The sequence below is a fragment of the Perca fluviatilis genome, chromosome 12 (genome assembly GCF_010015445.1).
Source record: "Perca fluviatilis chromosome 12, GENO_Pfluv_1.0, whole genome shotgun sequence".
In the NCBI taxonomy this organism is placed as follows: Eukaryota; Metazoa; Chordata; class Actinopteri; order Perciformes; family Percidae; genus Perca; species Perca fluviatilis.
In genome coordinates this window covers 22,974,508-22,994,774 of record NC_053123.1, presented here as the reverse complement: position 1 = coordinate 22,994,774, position 20,267 = coordinate 22,974,508, and the positions used below count along the sequence as shown (strand labels likewise).

Below are 20,267 nucleotides of genomic sequence, written 5' to 3'. Positions count from 1 at the left end.
CTCGCTCTCTCTCTCTCTGTTTGTGTCTCTCTGTCTCTTTTTTTCCTTTTTTTTTTTTTTTTTTTTTTTTTTTTTTTTTTTTTTTTTTTTTTTTTTTTTTTTTTTTTTTTTTTTTTTTTTTAGTTTTTGATGAAATCAAGATAATCACAGCCATAAGCTATAGAAGTAATAGTCTGAAAAACTTCATCGATGATCTACTGACAATAACAACGGTCTCGCTGAAAACAAATGAAACTTTACAATCATCCCTAGCTTTGACGTTGTTATTGGCCTTAAAAATAGCAGTTAACAGAAACTGTCCTGCTGAGGAAATTGAACCACATTTGGAAAATGATCCGTAATTAAGATAGGGGCATCCCGAGCAGCTAGGTCCAGGCAAACTGTTGTGACTAGGAAAAACATTCCAAGTCATACAAAGCTATTCAATTAACAGAAGGACCGAAGAAAAACAACCTCCCTATTATGTATCACTTACTTTAATCAGATTGAAAGCGATTGTATCCCTTTTTGAAAATCCCTTAACACAAACATGTTAATTAACAGATAGGAGGGTGGAAAGATGTATTTTTCATTAGTGAGTGAAATAATGTTCCCCTTTAACATCAAGGAAAATCAACTGCTTACTGCAGTTAAACCAGTCAGCGGTGTAAATTCCCTGCCAGCATTTTTATTTAAAACCTCATTAATGTGTTTCAACCCAGCATAGCTGTACCTTTAATCTGCACTAAAAGGAAATAATGCGTTTCCTGCTTTATTTACCAGCCTTACTTAACAAGTGTTCCTGTACAATTAGAATTGTTAATAGATCTGGAAACAAAAGGACTTTGAAGGTGGGAAAGTGCTGACATTATTTCACAGGGGAAAAACACTCTTGAGAAAAAAGATCTGCTGTAAATGTAGTTTCCTGGAACACAGGCGCACTGCAATGTTGGTCTCTCTCATTAGAAATGCCATGCACAGGACATAAATCAAGGCCCGTAAAACATTTCATTGCCACACAACACTAAATTACACACTTGCTGGTTTGCCACACTGATTGTGTTTAAACAGTACAATTTTACTTTATTCCCATTAAATCTATGCAGAGCTTTACAATCCATAAACAGAGTCTCTGTAATAAAAGTTAATAAATGTCAGAATTTGCATTTGAAAAAAAAACACCCTGCTACATTTTTGCAAATATCAATCTATGAACCTTTCAACATTTCGTCAAACAAAATGCTAATTGTACCTTTAGGAATTTAGGAGACAAGTGACAAGAAATGAGATGCAATGTCCTTTGGAATCAGGAGATCAGCAAAGCTGGAATACATTAGGTGTGAGGCCAAAGCAAAGTGGATGAGGACTGTAAACAGAAGACAGTGACACGATATTCATGTAATAAGTTGTAATCCTACACAGTTTTGTATATTTGTTCAAGTGTCATTTAGTTGCACAAAAGTAGTATACACACCAGTTTTGCCATTTGACCCTTGTTTGTTAGCTCCATTCTTTTGAATACTGTTTCTTCTTCTCCTCCCTTTCCCCTTCCTTCTTACTGTATGCTATTGATATAAGACACATGGAATTATTAATGGTAATGGTACAGATATAACAATACTATATTACAGTGATTATGATTGAAAATAGTAATCAATAGTGTCAAGTTGACCTTTTGTTGACTGCATTTTCAGACATGAATTTGTTATACTAGTTATCACTAAATGACTGCATATCAAGATCTATTAATTAGTGAAAAGCATTTTGTTGCTGATACTGATCAAGGTATTCACCCTAATCCTATTCCAGTGTTTTGTTTTAATTTTCAGTTCAAAATATGTATTTCTGACTGTGTGGAACTGATAAGGCCTGGGAATATTCTTCTGCACGTAAGGTAACATGAAGCTGTAACTACACTTAGATATTATAGGTTAAGTTGGAGTAAATTTTAGTTAGGTTGTTCTGACAAATTTTTCAAACTGAACTGTTCCAGTTTTATAACACTGGCCTAAAAAAAACTGTATTTAATGTGCATCACTCATATCTGGCAAAACCCCGTAAGTTAATGTCAGTATCAGCACTGATACCAATCCAATATATCGGTTCATTTGGGTCATTAACATGAGCACCAAAAGACAAATTTGAAATTACTATACTGTTATGTGAGCCAAGCTAAAGAGAAGCTGCTAACCATTAACAGCATCAACAGGCTGTAACAATGGAAGGAACCAATGGTTTGTAACCATTATTAGGGTGTCACATTGTCCATGTTTATGTTTAGTTACCATAATCACTGTATGATACTGATATTATGGTGCATGATATGATACTAAAATTTTATAGTATGAATTAGTGCAATAAGTCATTCTTCATTTTAGTATCCACGCTGCAATACATCAAAAAGTCTTAGCAGGGCAGCACCATGTGCTATAATATTTCTCAGTTTGCAGTAGGTTACTATGCTCTGCTGACTTAGTAAACTATGCATCCAACAACAATGATTATTCATGTCATTCTTCAAAGGTCCTTGAGAGGATCTCGATGCAGCAGCGATTCAACCTTTCGTATTAATTCAAGCTTGGCTAAGATTGTACCATCTGGGCCCTTGTTGTTCATGATTAATGCCAAAGAGTTGATTCATATGTGCAATTGGAGTTTAATAAACAAGGATTTTGGAGTTAAATGGCACATACAAATGCTTGGGATGAACTCATTCATAGTATCTAATTTGTGTTCTTGGTAATAAAGCCCACTCATAATCGCTCACTACAATCATCTCCCAGATACACAAATATGGGGATTTTGTGATTAACATAATGTGTTTCTTCCACAGAGGAATTAATCCTACAATTCTAAGATGCCTTCAGACACATATACATAAGATTCTTTATTTGGTCCGAATTAACTTACTACTGGTACAGCATGATTAACACTGGCACAAAAAAAATAATTACTGTTCATCATTGTACAGATTAAGCACCAACAAACTTTTCCCTTTTAAAATGTTGTTTGTACTAGACATTATGGCTTTGCAAACAAAATTAACTTTGTAATTATTCTCTTGCTCACATTCTCTGAGTCTATTTCAATGTCACAGTACTTGCTGCAGACTTTCATTAGGGAAGGCATTATGGCTGCTGATAGTATCCCAATCTGACACAGAGGCACCACACAACAGTGACCTCTACAGGAACACAGAACACATCAGCTGCAGTCGAGTTCAAGCTTACTGTGATACTGTAACATGCCTCTGCATGTTTCACGGATGGTTTCAGGTCATGGACCCTGAAATGGATGCGTTACGCCTTTAATTTACCAGATTTTGACATACGAAGGAAAGACCTCTGTTACTGATATAGTATTAGTTTAAATTGTATTTCTCATGTTATTACCGGCCAAAGTTTGAAAGTCGTTCTTAAAGATGCTTTGACTGTATAATGTATAGTTTATGATACAAATATGAAAGAAAAATAATTTCCCCATTTACCTTGGGATACCTTTAGATCTGGCTCAACAAGGACCAATTGGGACCCATGGACTGCTCCTTGAGAAATTTGGTACACAATTTGGAGAAGAAAAAAAAAGACCAAAACAGATATTGTTTAGAAAAAAACTTTACATAAAATCTCAATTTAACATAAGATTTTACTTTTAAATACTGTATTGCTGACATCCTAGTTGTACTATAAGCTGCATACAGTAGGGATCAAGATGCCGAAAGACATTATGGCAAGGTGTAATGCAAACAGGTGAGGCTGCTGCATATTAACAAGTAATGCCCTCACACACCCCAACCCCTCTGCTTTTAGTTGAAGACAAAGAACAGTGCAGAGCAGTGTCTTTAGTGGGGTAGAGGAGGAATGGGAGGGTGCCAAGCCACGCAGACCACAGCCAAGTGCAGGATCACAGATGAGGAATGAATGATGCTTAGATAAGGGACAAAGTAAAGAGGGCAGACCAAACAGGAAAACTAAGAAGGGAGAATGTGCGGGGCGTTGCCTGCCTGAGCAGGAAAATGTGCTGATACGAATATGTTGCTTTCTTTTTTTGTTTTGTTTTTATGTTTTATGTAATGTTGTGCTGCCTGTTTGTAAGTGAATTAAGTAATCACCGAAAACATCCCAGTTCAGTTTATACACAATCAGAGCATAAATAGAACTATGAGGCGCATGGACAGTGCATTATTTTATGACATTATGAACAAGGTTTGAGATCAGGTAGTTTTACAGCTAACATAGGACAGACTTGTATCAGGAAATCCTGGATCCAGAGAACTACCTGAATCAAATCCTTCACTTGTTGGCACAAGGTCCATCTGTCCACCAAATTTTGTGCTCATCTGTTGAGGTTTTGAGATATCTAGCTGACAGAGAGGCAGAACAGTTAACTAACTAGGTGGAACCATGTGACTTCTTTAGTGGAAGCAATACATCTGTCCAATACTTTTACTGCAATGCACTGTATCTGTAACAGATTTCTGAAGCGGTAATGATTACTTTCATTAGAAAGAGATTAATTACCATTGAAGAGCAACACATTTGACTTTTGAAAAGTGTGATGTGCGGAGGTAACATAAGCAATTCTTGAGCTAATGTACTCGTGGCACAATTGCAGACCTTAAAATGCAAAATTAGATGAATTGAAAATAGGGCCAGAATGGAAAAAAAACATAGGGGAATCTGCCTCTTTTCCCACAGAAGGGACCAGGAGAACACAGGCTATGTTGTACCCCCCTTTCCTTATTACCCAACTTCTCCTTTATGTATTCAAATTCACTTCAGCAGCATAAAATTCTCCCAAGAGACAGCATTGTCCTCCTGCTTGTCCCTTGGGCTTCCCATCTCCCAGTAACATCTCTTCACTCCACACAATTTAGCCAGGCTACACCTAGCAGACAGACGTTTTTCCACAGTACCCTCTTTTTAAATAATTCAATGCAATTTAATGAAAATTAATTAAAATGCTTTTAAAAGCCACTGCATGCATAGAACGTTTAAAGCCTTTGTGCAAATTACTCCAGTTTTCAGTTTTTTAGTATGGCAGTCTGAAACAAATGCACTGAATAGCCTTTCATTGGTTTTACCCCCTGCATAATAATCTCTGTTGTGTTATTATGTGTGAAAATAAAGGGTACACACATCTTTCCCACTCTCTGTTTCGTTGCATTGAGGAAACTTAGAATAGCAAATTTTGCACTGATGGCTGAGTTGCAATTGCAGTTACAAATGTACAAACACTATACTTTTATAATAGCGCTGTCCAAATGCTTCAAAAGGCGTGTAGGTCTGCTCTAGTGCACTTGAATGTGTGGTCCTTGGTGCATAAAGTAAGCATCACTCCAACTCTATAGCAATGAGGCTTTACTGAATGAAATAAAAAGCCTAAGGCATTAGAGTTAATACATTAACACAGGGGAGGACTAACAGACAAAAATACTAAGAAGCGGAATAGAATAAATGATAGAGAACAGTCCTGAAATAAAAATTATACTGACTTTTATTTTGACAAGGATTTGACAAGATATACTTTAGTCTGAAAAGCTGTTGATCTAAAATGTTTTAGGTAAAAATGAATGAATATAAAATGGTGAGGTGAACTTGTCTCTCTGATATCACGAGGGTTTCTGCCAGAGGCTCTCACCACATAAAAATCATCATATAAACCACTTTTGTGGGAGTGATTCCAAAGTATTACAATATTATCATATCTATTCACTGCTAGCATGATGCAAATAGGCTCAATGGCATGCTTGCGTCTACAAAACTCTCCCACAGGGTTCTAATAAAATAGTACAATTTCCCACTCTCCATTCTCCCTCAGAAACGTACCAGTCTGCAGCCCTGTGATCTGCTACAGACAAAATGAGACGCAGCAGCTACAACAGAACTGAGACACAGTCAGGGTATTCCCTGCGCTCCTTGAATAGATAATGCTTTTCCTTCACATTCCTTTATTCTTTCAAAAAGAATGCATCAGAGGCCAAATATTAATTCATCTCGTCATATGGAGGAGCTACGCAAGTGGCATACTAGGATGGGCTTTTGAATGATTAAGGGAACACATAAAGGGTTTCTTGTGGCGCTTTGAACTTTCGGTAGAGTTCTGAGAACTTTCCACTTATTCCCCACTCTGCAGGAGACTTGATGTTAAAAGACAACATTAATGAAAGCTCTGTAACAGGTAGAGACAGAGGGATTAATGCAATCTAAACACAGCAAGCCTCTCAGAACTGGCTCTGGCTAGCAGGCGAATGGGGAACCACTTTTCCTCACTTTTCCTATGTCCTCCCACCATGAATCTCCTTTAAAGAAATGCCAATAGATCCGATCACCTAATTCTCTATTCCCTTCCTCCCTCCCTCCCCAGGCCCATGAAAATGCACATGTGGGGGAATCACTTCAAGGAATGACATTGACTGGGGATGTGCTGACTTGCACCACTGTTTGTCTTTTGATGTGAGAGATCAAATCAATGTACACGGTGTTCTCTGAGCAATGTGCAGGCAGATTAGCATTAGCCCGAAGGTGCCTGCTTGCCCTCAATCATTAGTGTTGGCGTCAGACTCTCCAAATAATCAGGATTTACTCAGTGCTGTTGTGCAAAAACAGCATAACATTTAAGATGGAGGATAATGTAAGGCTGTCTGTCATAATGAGACAAACACCTACGTAAGCCATACATACTGCCTGACACTGGCATTTGTTATTGGTGTGAGCTGCGTTATTTGTCACTGGTCTGGTGTGCAATGGTGCCTTCACATGGAAAATACCACGATGAGATCTCCTGAGTGCTTAAGTCAGATGGATTGAATGTTCTTGAACACTGATAAAGGTTGATTTCAGGTTATGCCAACATTATTGTGGGCAAACTAATGCAGAATAATTGTCATATTTTGTCCCATCAAAAGCCAGAACAATGATATATTTTATGCTCTAAAGTTTACCTTTGCATCACATGCAAGAAATTAGCACATTGTATCAAAATGTGAGTATACTTTGGTATACTTTCTGACAAATGCATCCGCTAACAGTGTTAACACAGAAGTACTTAAACAATAATTGTTTAAAGAAACTATTAAGGGGTGCAACTTTCAGATTAAAAAGGCATAAGGATCTTGGCAGTGCATTTCTGCCACATTTGAATTCATACTGTTTGCCTGTAACTGCTAATGATCAAAGTTGAGAGGGGGGGGGGGGGATTCTCCTGAGTGTAAGTTATGAAGATGAGATGAGGAGAGAGAGGGAATGGAAGAGGGAGAGAGAAACTGCTTTGCTACCCTGCTTTGAACACTTTTACACTTTCCAACAAGCTTTGTTTTTTAATTGGCTGAAATTAATCTTAGGGATGTAGATGCCTGATTTGCATTCATTAAAACCCAACCAAAAGAAGTCATGCTTAATTCCAATCAAATTTGCTTAATTATGCATGGCGAGATATTCCCAAATGAGCTGTGGATTTTTGTTAGACCCTTTTTTTGTTTCCTATAGCAAATAAAATGTAATGAAGCTGTCTTTTTGTGTTTTACTGAATGTTGAGGAGCATATGAGGAGCACCTTGAGCCTGGGCTGAAAACAATATTACTGCTAAAGTAATTATAAGAATCTGCATTTTTCATTGTTAATTGTGGATGTCAGCATCATTAATTTTAATTTACGGCAGGCAATAAAATTAAGAATACTTTGTGCTGATGTTTTAAATCATGCCTGTGAAGGGGACACATAATGCAACTTAAATCTCAAGTAGATATTGATTGGGGTGGATGCTCTTTTCTATGAATCTTAAATAGGCAGACGCTGGGAATCTGCTTGAGACTTCACTTTTACGAGTTAACTCCAGCACCAGATAGCACAAGTGCAATACAATTAAAGAAGTGTCAGTTTATGCACACACGCATATGTGCGCGTTTGCGCACACACACACACACACACACACACACACACACACACACACACACACTTAATCAGCAAACTGCATAACAACAGAATGATGTTGAACTAGATAACAGTCATAAAGAAGTGAATGCAATACAACGTAATCAGACCATGACTATAACGTCTCAATGAAGAGTTTAGGATAAGAACAAGCCTACATATATTCAACACATCCAAAGAAAATATTGTGCATCAAGCTACATTTTCTGAGCAGTTTTCAATAGTCCTTGTTTTCATATTTTGACAGTCATATTAATTAGATTGTCTGACATTGTAGGGCTGTTTGTGCAGACAGACAGAAAGCAGAATGGAGCAGTTTGAGGTGCGGTACTGTACAGTACGTGGTCTATGGGGGATGACATTATGTGTTTCTGCTCCAACACTTGATTTATAGCTTCATTTGGACCATGCTTGTACGAAACACATCCTGCTGCTGCAGGAGCTTTAGTGCATTGTAGTCTGAAAACAAAGGAAGAATAAAATTGATCTTTCTGGACACACACAAAATCAATGAATGGCTATTTCCTGTTCTGTGGCATGTTAGTCCAACTGACTTGCTCAATCCTTGAACTTTCCTTGTGTCCTCGTTGCTGGAGAGGAAAGGTCTTCAGAGTTCAGTGGAAACTTAAGATGATGTCATTTTGGATCCTTCGGATCAGAGAAGCTTTGTTTTCCCTCTGTGCCTCGACCCTTAAAAAGAAAAAATTGAAAGGGCCACAGGTTCCTATATATGCTATTGTTTGCTTATATTACTGACAAGCTTATTCCATGTTTTGTTTTAAATTTGTATCCTGTTGACTGTTGTGATAGCCTACTTTTCTATGAAATAATATTGAACTATTACAGCCAAATGAAAAAACACAAAACAAAACCTTACTCATAAATGTATGTCTTGAAATGTGTGGACTGATTTGGTTAAATTGCACGTGCTTGACTATTATTCCAGAGGATGTGTTTGTACCTGTTGTACAATGCATTCTATTCTCTAACAAGGTGATTGTGTTTCCAACACAAAAAGGCTTCTACAGCGATGTTCAATTGTTCCTTTTCAGGCTGGCTGTTAGCCAGCAGCTCCTTCATGACACATGGAGCTGGTACACTATCAGCTCCCCTCTTCTCTTCCTGTCTGCTTTCCTGGCGGTGACTGAAGCAAGTCACTCTAATGCAACAATGATGGTGATTTCACTCTGCTTATCGAAGCGAGTAAGTACTTAAGCAGCTGCTTGTACTTTGATCCAATTTACTTCCTGAATGTGTGCTTCCTCATGCACAGTAAACAGGCCTGCCTAAGTTGTCATTAGTTCAAAGCCAAGGCAAATAGTTCACGATTATTGTTTGTTCTTTTTTTTTTTGGTTCTACTTTGTACAGTAGCTCTGTTAACAAAAGTGAGTTAACTTTAGTGACAGGCCCTCTCAATATGGGGCATATTTCAGGTATCAATTTGTACGTTATGGCAATGGCCGTAATTTAATATTGCCAGCGGAGCTCTGGAGGCTGAATGGAAAAGCCATAAGTTGAATACCGCAACCTTTAACATCATTGTGTGCTTGACTCATCCCCAAGGACAGGACAGATAAAAGATGATCAGTAAGAAAATTGATAGCACTGATTTAATAAACATCCTCAAAATGATCTCTGTGACCTGCAGGTAGCGCGGCAGTCACTCGTACTTCGCCTGGGTTAAAGAATCAAGTGAGATGATTCATTTGAGTGACTGAGGTAGTTGAGTTTGATGGATCATTCCTAAAAGCATCATTGCTAATCTTCAGCTCCTCTTTTTTAGGTTATTCACAGATCAGTGAGTTTTCCGGCTAATCCTGGACCTGACGCTGCTCTTGTCTGTGTACATGGTATTTATCATACTCTGACAGGGAGAGTCCTTCAGACGACAAATAACCTTCAGAGAGGGGAGGCAGGCAAGCAGTAGGTGTGCAGTTATTTTGGATACATTTCACAGTGGAGTAGGAAAGCTGCATGGGGAGATGTATGGTGTCCTTGTTGGGTGCGGAGAGATGGACCCCTCTCCGTTTCCTGGCATAATCATTCTGAGCCTCAGCCATGCCTTCGACAACTCAATCAGACAGCCCTCTACCTGTAAAGTGGCTGGGTTGATTTGATTGCCATTTTTATTGGATCCCGGTCACATAAATCAAACCAATGGGGACGGCTGTACAGACGTGACCACTCGTCATTCGCTAGTAGCCTTGGAAACATTGTTTCGGGGGCCGCGTGGCTGTCATCGGAGGTAAATCAGGGGTCTGAAGTTTCTTTCCTCCAACACAGGAGCATGGAGTTAAATCATCTTGAAAATTGATGTCACTGTGCCCAAGTGTTTTCACCTATCCCTTGGATAGAGTCCCATCAAGTGGTGACAATGTCAGCACTTTTACCCTTCTCTCAAAAAGGGATGTTTCCTGTCCTAAGGCCTAGTGGTCTGTTGTAGCTGATAAGAGCCGTCAAAGTTTTGACCTCTTTCATTCTGCTTGTTTAACATCTAATACAATCTTTTGCTTCTAACCCAAACAACAACAACGTTTTAAGTTATATGCAATAAACTTTCAGCAGTAAATATGTTGCCAATTTCTGATTCATACCTTGCCTCAGTTGCAATCAGAACAACTAAATCAGATGGTTAGGTATATTTGTATTGTGAGAGTAACGTATGCTATAGAATAAAGTAAGCCTCCATTGTAGGTAATAAAATTTAGAAACCCTGTCTTTAAAACGTATTACATTGTTCATGGCTATGCACTGTCTGCTGAGCTTTTTGATTCAGTGTGAACTGATTAAGTCTATCATGTCCACCAGCGCTTACAGTGGGAACATATTAGATTAAATACAGGTAGCTAATTTCCTCCTCTGCATGGGTGAGTGGGAGTATGAATGAAAGTGATGTAAAATTAATTTAGACCTCTAAAAGTTTGATCACGCTGAGGCTATTTTGGTTCTCATGATGACAAGTAATAGGAGGTTGTTGCTTTCTAACCTCACAATATTACCACGTTTGCCTATAGGGCTTTCAGGATCAATTTCATTCAGCATAAATATCACTTGATCTGTAAAACAAATTAGAAATAATAAAAGCAATAAAAATGCACACAAGCTCTATTGAGATGTCCCTCCTAGCCATGTGTCAAGACTGAAGACATTAATGATACACGGAGGAGAGAAAATTACCATCTAGGATACGTCCGAACCAGTAAACTGGTAAACAAGCTGGCCGTTAGGAGTGGGGATGATTTGAATCAACAAGGGTGAACAGATATGGATACTCGGCGCATTAGTGTTAATAGGAATAGATTATGGAGGGATTTCGTGGAGTGACCTTCAGTGCACTAATTGAAATAGTATTCCGAGTCAGCAGTGGAGTAATCAACTTAAACACAGAATCATAAATCATCATGAATAGCGCTGTCACAACCAAGCCATTAGCCTCGTGTTTTTTCCCCAGCAACCTCATGAAAATATCTGCCACACCGATCCGTAGGTTAATAGGAACAGAAATGGCATTTAGAGTCTATTTGGATCAAATGTACTGTGAGCTTGAAAGTAGAACTTTGCTAATTTGCAGGTAATGTGAATTGATGTAGTAAGGGTTGAAGATAGTTCAGGCAACGAGTCACCACGGTAACTCTGTGGAAAAACGCAAGAGCTTGATAAAGCCTTGATCATAACGCTGCTTTGTGACAAGTCTTCTCTGTACTGTACAGTGTGTGACCAAGGGGCCCAGTAGTGGCTAGATATGTTATCAGGCAGGGGTTAGGTAATCATGTTTGCTTGCTGTGACCTTTGTCTTTTGTTATTAATTATGGCTGACAAAAACGCAATAAATTGCGGGGCCTTAGAGCTACACTTGCTCACTCTTAGAATGTGCAGGGAGCAACTTGGGTGATCACTGCAAAATTCATAAGAGCACTGTGTTCATGTATGATGTTGCAGGTTGTTAGTTACTAGCTTAGCTTAACTTAACTTAGGTCTAATCCACATAATGCAATTTTCTTTTCTTATTATCACTTAATGCCACATGTATTTCAAGTATCAATACAGAGTGCTTTGTCAAAGTTTACAACATCTATATTAATATCAACAAGTGCCCTCGCAGTAAATAGCTTTTTAATTGCAACTAAAATGAACGAATTAGATACTAAACAGTCGGTTAGCGTCAGTAAAATGTCTTTCACACAACAATACCCAGCAAACTTGTCAGAAATGCTGATAAGAGGGCCGATCCTGAGCGCTTACACGGCATTAATCAAATAGCAGGTCTAATTAAAAGCGCTTTAAACAAAGCTTTTTTTCTAAATGTTGCTCAGGTATGGCAATAATTTTTGATCAGCCAAGCCTGGAAGACAAATAATTAGAACTGCCACAGTGGCCTGATGAGTGATGTCAGCATCTCCGAGTGACCTTCCCCTGCTAATTAATTTTCATTCCAGGGAAAAAAGACCCCGTTGTTGCACATTATTAATTGAGTTCATGAAAAGATGCACCTGATTAATTTTTGTTGATAATACTTGTCATTCTGGCCGCCGTTCGTAATCATTTTATGGGTTTTCATCTTAGTGTTTTTCAAAGTTGATCTAAGTCATCTTTGCTGGAGATTAATTTGTCCAAAGTAGAGCTGCCCTGTCCTAACAGACAAGCCGGGCCTCAGTCTGTCTCACTTAGGTGAACAAAAGGTTTCTCTTTATCAGCATTTGTTTATTCTTATTTACCCTAACACATTTATAGTGGGCACATAGTAAGAGTAAGTGAGAATTATTAACCTAACCAATTAATAATGACCTTTTATTACCAAACAATGTTATGAATGTGTTAAATGCCACTACGACACTAAATTCAAGTTAAGCTGCTAGGTAAAAAGTTGTGGCATCAAAATCCTTTGAGTCACAAAACAGTAGGCTATTTCTGGATATTTTGCTTATGTATTGAAGTAGGCTAGATGAAAGTATGCACCACAGTAGAAAATGCCAGGAAAACTAACAACAATGGAATGTGTTATTGCTGAAACAATATGTATAATATTATTGCAGGTGACGTGATCGGCAATATTTTATGCAGTTCCCCCAAATTTATGGAAAAGTTATAGAGCTATCATTATGCCCTTTATAGGTCAATCTGTGTCTTAAAACCATTGGTATGAAATTATTATGAAGACAAATTACATAAGTTCTGATATGGAACACAACCAAAATTCACAAATAACACAAGACCCAGAATATCTGCTATGAACTGTACGTAAAAAAGTTTTGTATAAGCCAATATAAAATGGTAAACCATTCACAAACATCATTCATTAACTGAGGGATTTTGGGAAATGTAACGTTTCAGATTAGCTGGGTATCAGATTTTAAACAGCCTTGTTCTAATGTGGAAGGAAAATACAATCCAGGAAGACCGTTTTGAGTAATAGATCCAGGAGTTTTAAGGCTTATCAAATGCCAAAACACTGCACAGTGGATTACAATACAACCAGTCTATTTACAACTTGATCATGAGATGAACTTTAGAACTACCTAGTTCAAGTTACATTGCCGGATGATGTTGTATTGTGTTGTGGCAAGAGCTGGGCCAGGTTTAACTATACTGGTAAGAAAACCTCACATTTTCTCTGATGTGCCAACACATTGGCCTCATTCTGGCTGGTAATATGATGGAGTTCAGAAGGGAGCCGGCACAATGTTTAGCTGATGTGCTAGTGCAGTCCACAATTTGTTCCCAAAAACTGGCAGCAGCATCTGCTTCTACTGTCTTGAGCTGTACTATTTGTCATAGAGGCAGCAAAGATTTTTCTTAAGGAAACAATAAATGCATATGACAGTGGGTTGGGCTCTGATAGCTGTACTGATGTTTCAAATCTACTGTACTGGTGTTGTGGCTTTCTAAAGTTAATAACTATAAAGTTATGTTATCTGTTAACAAGTATTACCTTGACTTGAGGTCGACTTGCCACCATCATTTTGGGGATCAGAGGAGCTTGCCAACACTCTCGAGCCAGGAGGATTGGATGGACCGCATTGCGACGGCACTGCAGCCACCTTGCTTAGAAAATCCCAAACACTGCAAATTTAAAAGCATGTTGTCCCATTATGATGTTAGTATTACCCATATCAAAAACTAAACTGCAATGCACATGCACTTAGTGATTCCATTCACTTTGCTGAAGTTGAGTCCACTCTTCCAAGCATTGTGTTCACCATAAGTCCAGAATGTTAAACAGAACTATGACAAACCATCATTCCACCATCATCATCATCATCATCATCATCAGTTAGACACAATGGAAAATTATTTATTTAGGAAGAATGAAAATGTCTATCCTTAGATAATGAATGAATAACGTTTAACAAAAAACAGTATCACTGACTTGCCATGAGACTATCATTATTCAATTTCTGACCAATCAGGAGCGAATATAATTATGAAGCCAGAACTCAGGAAAAAAATGTTAAATTGTTAAAGTTTCTTATGAAATCCCCTTTTCACATAATTGTCATTCACCTTAATTCAATAGGGTTGCATTCCTACAGTTAAAGATTGTTCTTTAAGTCCATGGCAGACATGGGCAGATGATAAAAAAATTAACATCACGTTGAAGCTCATGGCCATGTGGTTGAGGAAAGTGTAATTTGATTCAGTGGCAAATGTGTAACTTGATGAAGCCTTGTGAAAATGTTGCCATAGCTTCTAGTTTAACGTCAAATATAAGAAGTACTAAGGTGAAAAAAAGGGCACGGTAATTTGATAACTAGTATGATAGTGCAGTACAATAGTAAATTTTACCTGCCAAACATGTTTCATGCTGACAAACTTCCTCTAGACCCTGAAATCAGTTACTTTCCCCACAGTGAATGCGTACCTGTGGTGTTGGTGAGGTTGTGTCACCTCATGCAGTGAAAACATAATCACCCAATAAAGTATCATGAGCCATAAAGGTGAATCAACACCTCTCTGTCTCTCTGTCTGAAGAAAAATGTCATATTTTAAGTTTCACCAAGTTAGGATTTATGGCCGGGCTCTTGTGCTGGGTGGCATTAAATTGTACAGGAGGTATATTTTCTAGTCACTGACTGTAAAATATTTGGACTGTTAAATGTAAGTATTTGAATATGGCCAATGTTCCATCATATCGTCTTTGCATCTTATCATCCTGACCATAGACTGTAAAAAATAAGATCCTGACCAAACGTTCAACAAAACCAGTAGCTAGATCTTATTATATACCAAGAATGAGCTGTCCTGATTCCTAGCATTAGTGACAGTGCCTTTTCTGATCTGTGATTAACAGAAACAAAAATGAATCTGTGAATAGACATACTGCATATCATCTACTGTGAATTCTTCTAAATTGTGGCATGGCAGGTCCTCCACAGGCATTTTGCAGTGTGCTTCTTGCTTTCTGCTGTGGTTCTTTTTTTGATAAAGTAAAATAGGATAGGCCTTGCATTACTCAAGTATGACAACTTAATGAACATTAACGTTACTTACAGTATGAGGTTTTCACAACAGATTAGGTTAACGTTATATTTAGCTAGATTAGCTTTATCCACACAATATCTGCAACATAGTAACTCTTTATTTAAAAAAAAATAATAGATGGCCGTGAACTTTAGCCTTTAGCCAACATTAAACTAACATTTTACTGTATTAGCTTAACGTTAATCTAACTTTTTCAAGCTAACGCTACTTACATTGGCTGATACAGTCCTTCCGTACTTTGGTAGCTAGCTAGTACTTTGTAACGTTACTGGCCAAGCTTTAATGCTAGCTAGTTTCTAGGTGAATAATTTTCCAGCTAACACGAGCTGAGATTTTTAAGCTAGCTAACGTTTTATGGCTATCATTAACGTAACGTTATGAACGGACTGCTCTACTGAGGTGGCGCTACCAAAGGTTAACAGTCTCTGGCGCTACGGGACGGGAGGGGAACGCCATCTGACTTGGGGACAGACCATATGGGGACAGACTTCGACATAACACCGGAATATTCTTACCACGCGCGCAAATGCGGCGCATCCTGCGCTTTTCCGTCGTCAAGTGTTTGTGTGTGTGATGGCCGCTGGAGTTTGGAGCGGGTCAAAGCGAAGTTACCTGAAGTTTACCCTGCTACTACTGGCTACTTTTTCAATGGTCTGGTGGTGGTTAGCAGGACGTCAAACACCTCATAGTGGGGAGAGTCCATACTGCCGAAATGTCAGTTTACCTGGTGCAGCAACTTGTCTCGCACTGCCAGAAGTCTTCTTCTTCTTCTTCTTCTTCTTCTTCTTCTTCTTCTTCTTCTTCTTCTTCTTCACTTCTATACTATTTGTACAATGTGTCATTGTATTATTTAAGCACAAACCACCATACAGTGGCAAACATAGCAAAACTGTACTATATGGACAACAACGATGACAGTGATGTACTGTGCTGCCACTGTTTGTGGCTTGGCTGTATTTCATGGATGTATTGCTGTATTTACACCATAGTACCCTGGCCAGTGCCATGGTTTACTATTCAGTGTACCATGGCCATTACCATGACATAGCCATGGTAAAAGAAAATGCCATCCAACATTCACAGTAAAATTATACTTTTTTGTAAGGAAGTGTTGGCTACACAGAAATGATACAAAAATGTAGAAAATTAGTGAAAGGTTGGCTTGATATTGGCAAGAAAGTAATGGGAGATTTGTAAAAAATATATATATATTTTTGCACTGAAAAGTTTAACCTTGTGAATCAGTTGACTAATTAGTTTTATCGCTGTTAACATATATAGTAATTATTACATCTGTATTATGTAAAGATAAACAACTGTATCATTACCATGAGATTAGACCCAGTGCTTACTGAACTCATTATAAGGGACTATTGTACACTCAGAAAATTACTATGATGTAATGCTAAAAAAGTATACTGTTTGTACTACAGATAACCTGAATGTACATAAAAGGTTCCATCACCAATCAAGAATTTTATGTTCATTTTGTTTTTGTCGTCATCATTGAGAATTAATAAAAACCATAATAATCTTAAGGATTATGGTTGTCGGATCAGGGAAACAGTCTCCATGTTTATGTTGTGAGCTTTGTGGAAGTTTTAAGTTACAATAGGTATTTGTCATTGTAGTAGGTTGTATTCTTTTTTACCTCCTGAAACTGAAACCTCAACAATGCATTGCAGGTTTTTTTAATTTTCTTATTCTTAATTGAAAATACCTTTACAGCCACAAATGCCTGCTATTGTATGATAAGCTACAAATGTAGCGAGGTGTCTCGAAATCCATTAAGAATTAATAATACCCAAACCATTCTGGTTAATGAAAAAGTGTAATTTATCTGAAAGGGCTCAGAGTCATCTTTGAAATGCAAGATGTCACTGAGCTGGTATAAATGCAGGCTTTAATGGATATATTGACAGTGCTACGGCATTGCTCTTGACTGCAGAAAATGATGTGAATAGCTTTGCTTGTCATTGTTGTGAAACTATTAATAGATCTGTAATTATGGTAGGCAAATTGTTGATTTTTTTTTCCTCTGTGGTATTTGATATGCTCAGCACAATGAGGAGATGAATTAGGACTAATAAACAGGTCTCATGACTCTGTCTCTAATTGGAGGATCATTATATCTCTTCCAGAGAGATGCCCACAGCTAAAGCCTTTAACAGCACTATTTCAAACAGGACACAAAGGCCTTAATGAATACTCCTGTGACTTCACACCATCTCTCACAAAGGGAAGCACATATTCTGTTTTTATCTTACACATAGTTTCCTGTAATTGTTGGATTGAGGTGGAAGATCAATCCCGCTTCCCTTGGAAATCACAATAATTATACAGAGGCTGTATTTAGGTTAAAGAGCTAACAGATCATTTGAAGATGTGTTTGCAACTTAAGATGACAGTGGCATCATCCCATATTAACTTTAGTGTAAACTTGGTATGTGTGTGTGTGTGTGTGTGTGTGTGTGTGTGTGTGTGTGTGTGTGTGTGTGTGTGTGTGTGTTTGTGTGTGTGTGTGTGTGTGTGTTTTGTGTGTGTGTGTGTGTGTGTGTGTGTGTGGTGTAAGTAGGGGTTGCTGAATATAAAAAAATAAAAAGATATTGCTATGATCTATTTTCAAATGTTTTTCAATGCCCTTACATGCACACTTATGTATTACCATTACGACACAATAACGGAAAGAAGGAGAGAAAATGAAATGCATGCTCAACGAATGTGTTGAAATCTCTGGGTGCCATTTGCTCTCATCAGTGTAGCTGATAGAGTCATTAGAGAGCTGCTGCGGTGCAGCTCTGGGGTCTCTCTCCTGTAAATGGCCCTGTTGGATGGGTGAACAGCCTTCACATGGCTCCGTGGCCTCAGAGCACTCCACTAAAGCTAATAGGTCATAGCTGCAGAGATGGGTGACAAAAGCATGAGTGTTAACAATGGATAATGTGTGAATGGATTGCAGTTATCTGGTGCTTTCTCTGTCTCTCAATTCAAAGTGTTTGACATTGCATCGAGTGAATTTCAAGTGTAAATCACATTGTTTTTTTTCTCTGACTGCAGTGTCGGCAAGGTTTGGGAATTTTTACATTATACGTACGACCTCCATGCTAATGGAGGAGCCTCTTCTTTATCTATTAGTGACTAACGTGATCACCCTTGGACAGCAGGAAAACCAAAAGTGCTGAAATCGTCTAAATGATGAGCTCAAGGATCTGTGGGTTTTTGCATATCACGCCTCCTCTATGGCTTTAAGAAAAAGGGTGAAAGAGGTCAGCTCAATATGCATATAATTTGGGGTTACAGTGGAAGTTTGGGTTTTAAGCTTCTTGATGAAAACCAGCTATGAATAAATGTAATCTTTTCTCTCACATTTGGTCATTTGCTGAGGGCTAGGAAAAAAGTCTTTGTATGCGCTTTCACTATTAATATTCCTTATTACTGTTCCTTGAGGTTCAAGGTCCCGCTGAAACACCCTAAATGATTGAACAATGTCACTGATTTCCGATATTTATTTACAGAAGTAACGCTATTAGTGATTCGCGTTTTCTAACCTGCAATATTGTTACTGTCGTGTTTTAATGCCCTCGGTTTTGTCATGGATGAATGAACGGGAAAAGTTTAGGCCACACTGGAGAGGAACTTATTTGTTGAGCAAGGGAAAAAACAACGAGACGAGGGCAGACTGTCAAAGGACTGAATGCTATTCATCTGCTAACCTGTTCAAGGTGTGCCTGGTTGATGTCCTCCTCCTTTGGTGGGGAACATATGTCCACAGCAGCTGTGCCACCGTGAATAGGCAGTGATTGTGTGCTAGCTAACTGCATTCCTGGGAGCCAGGCCAAGTCTGAGTGGAGTGAGCTGTCCCATTTTTGATACGAGCGTCTCCTACATTCCACTTGATTTACATGTCTCTTTTTCCACACACTACACTGGTGGCCATTCACTCTGGCCAAAATAGCGCCTGACTTAGAAGATCACATTTTTTTCCCGATCAAAGATGCTGAAGAGGTGATCCTGAGACATATTATAAAGTATTATAAGGCGTGTGACTTGAACAGGTGTGTAACTGTATCTTCCCAGTGACACAGTTAGCAAGAGCTACAGCGCACGTTCTAGTGGTAGCCGACAGTATGACTCTTCTTCCTCTAATGATTTATGATAGAAGTTTGATACACACTAGGTTGTCCAGTCAGGGAAGGCTATTTCTGTTTGGCATAAGTGAAAGCAGAAGATAGAAACAGCTGTATTTTTCACAAAGTTTGAGGAGGTTATACTAATATGTGACCATTACCGGAGCTATGAAATCTTACATGGCCTTTAATAATTGCATGAAAATAATCCGAGCTTGGCAGTGTTGAGTACTTCATCCTTGGGTGCAGTTATATAAATATGGCGTTCGTCATCTCTACAATAAACTCAAACACCTGTAATTGTTATCAGATACTCGCACAGGAAACCAGGGGCCTGTAAAGGCAATCTAAATGTAAACATTAAAAGGTAGTTGCGAAATGGAAATCTCATTTCTGTGTGGGCTGATGTCTGATGACAAACAAACAATAGACATCTGCAATATTTCTCTGTCCTGTCACAGGCCTCCATCCCATGAGGAACAGGGTCAACAGAAGAGCTCTGAATGGGATGGTGATCCCAAAATAACAATCCCAAGCACCAACAACCCCACCCCCCTTCTCTCTTTAACAACACAATCACGCAATCAAAGCCCGACTGCCTTTCCCTCATTGTTTAATTTCTGCTGGCTATCTTAGATATCTCTGCGGCTGTTCTTATCTTTGACCTTCAGCTTGTTGCTTTGTTGTCGCCCCCCCCTCCACCCACCTACCTGCTCCCAGCCCCCACGCCAGTGTGCTGCGACCTTCAGA

The 20,267-nt window shown here is 38.5% G+C and overlaps 1 protein-coding gene across 11 annotated transcripts in view; it reads right to left on the bottom strand.

The window, feature by feature from the left end:
- The window catches only part of dachd (dachshund d), a 121,482-nt gene extending 105,309 nt beyond the window's left edge, over positions 1-16,173 (bottom strand). For 9 of the 11 annotated variants that reach the window (XM_039818131.1, XM_039818136.1, XM_039818138.1 and 6 more), the window contains exons 1-2: positions 16,115-16,173; positions 13,841-13,971 (exon numbers count right to left, since the gene is read on the bottom strand). In XM_039818131.1, coding sequence (XP_039674065.1) covers positions 13,841-13,870 — 30 coding nt within the window. In that variant the 5' untranslated portion in view covers positions 13,871-13,971; positions 16,115-16,173. The other 2 variants (XM_039818132.1, XM_039818133.1) reach the window with 2 other exon arrangements.
- Between the last annotated feature and the right edge of the window lie 4,094 nt (positions 16,174-20,267).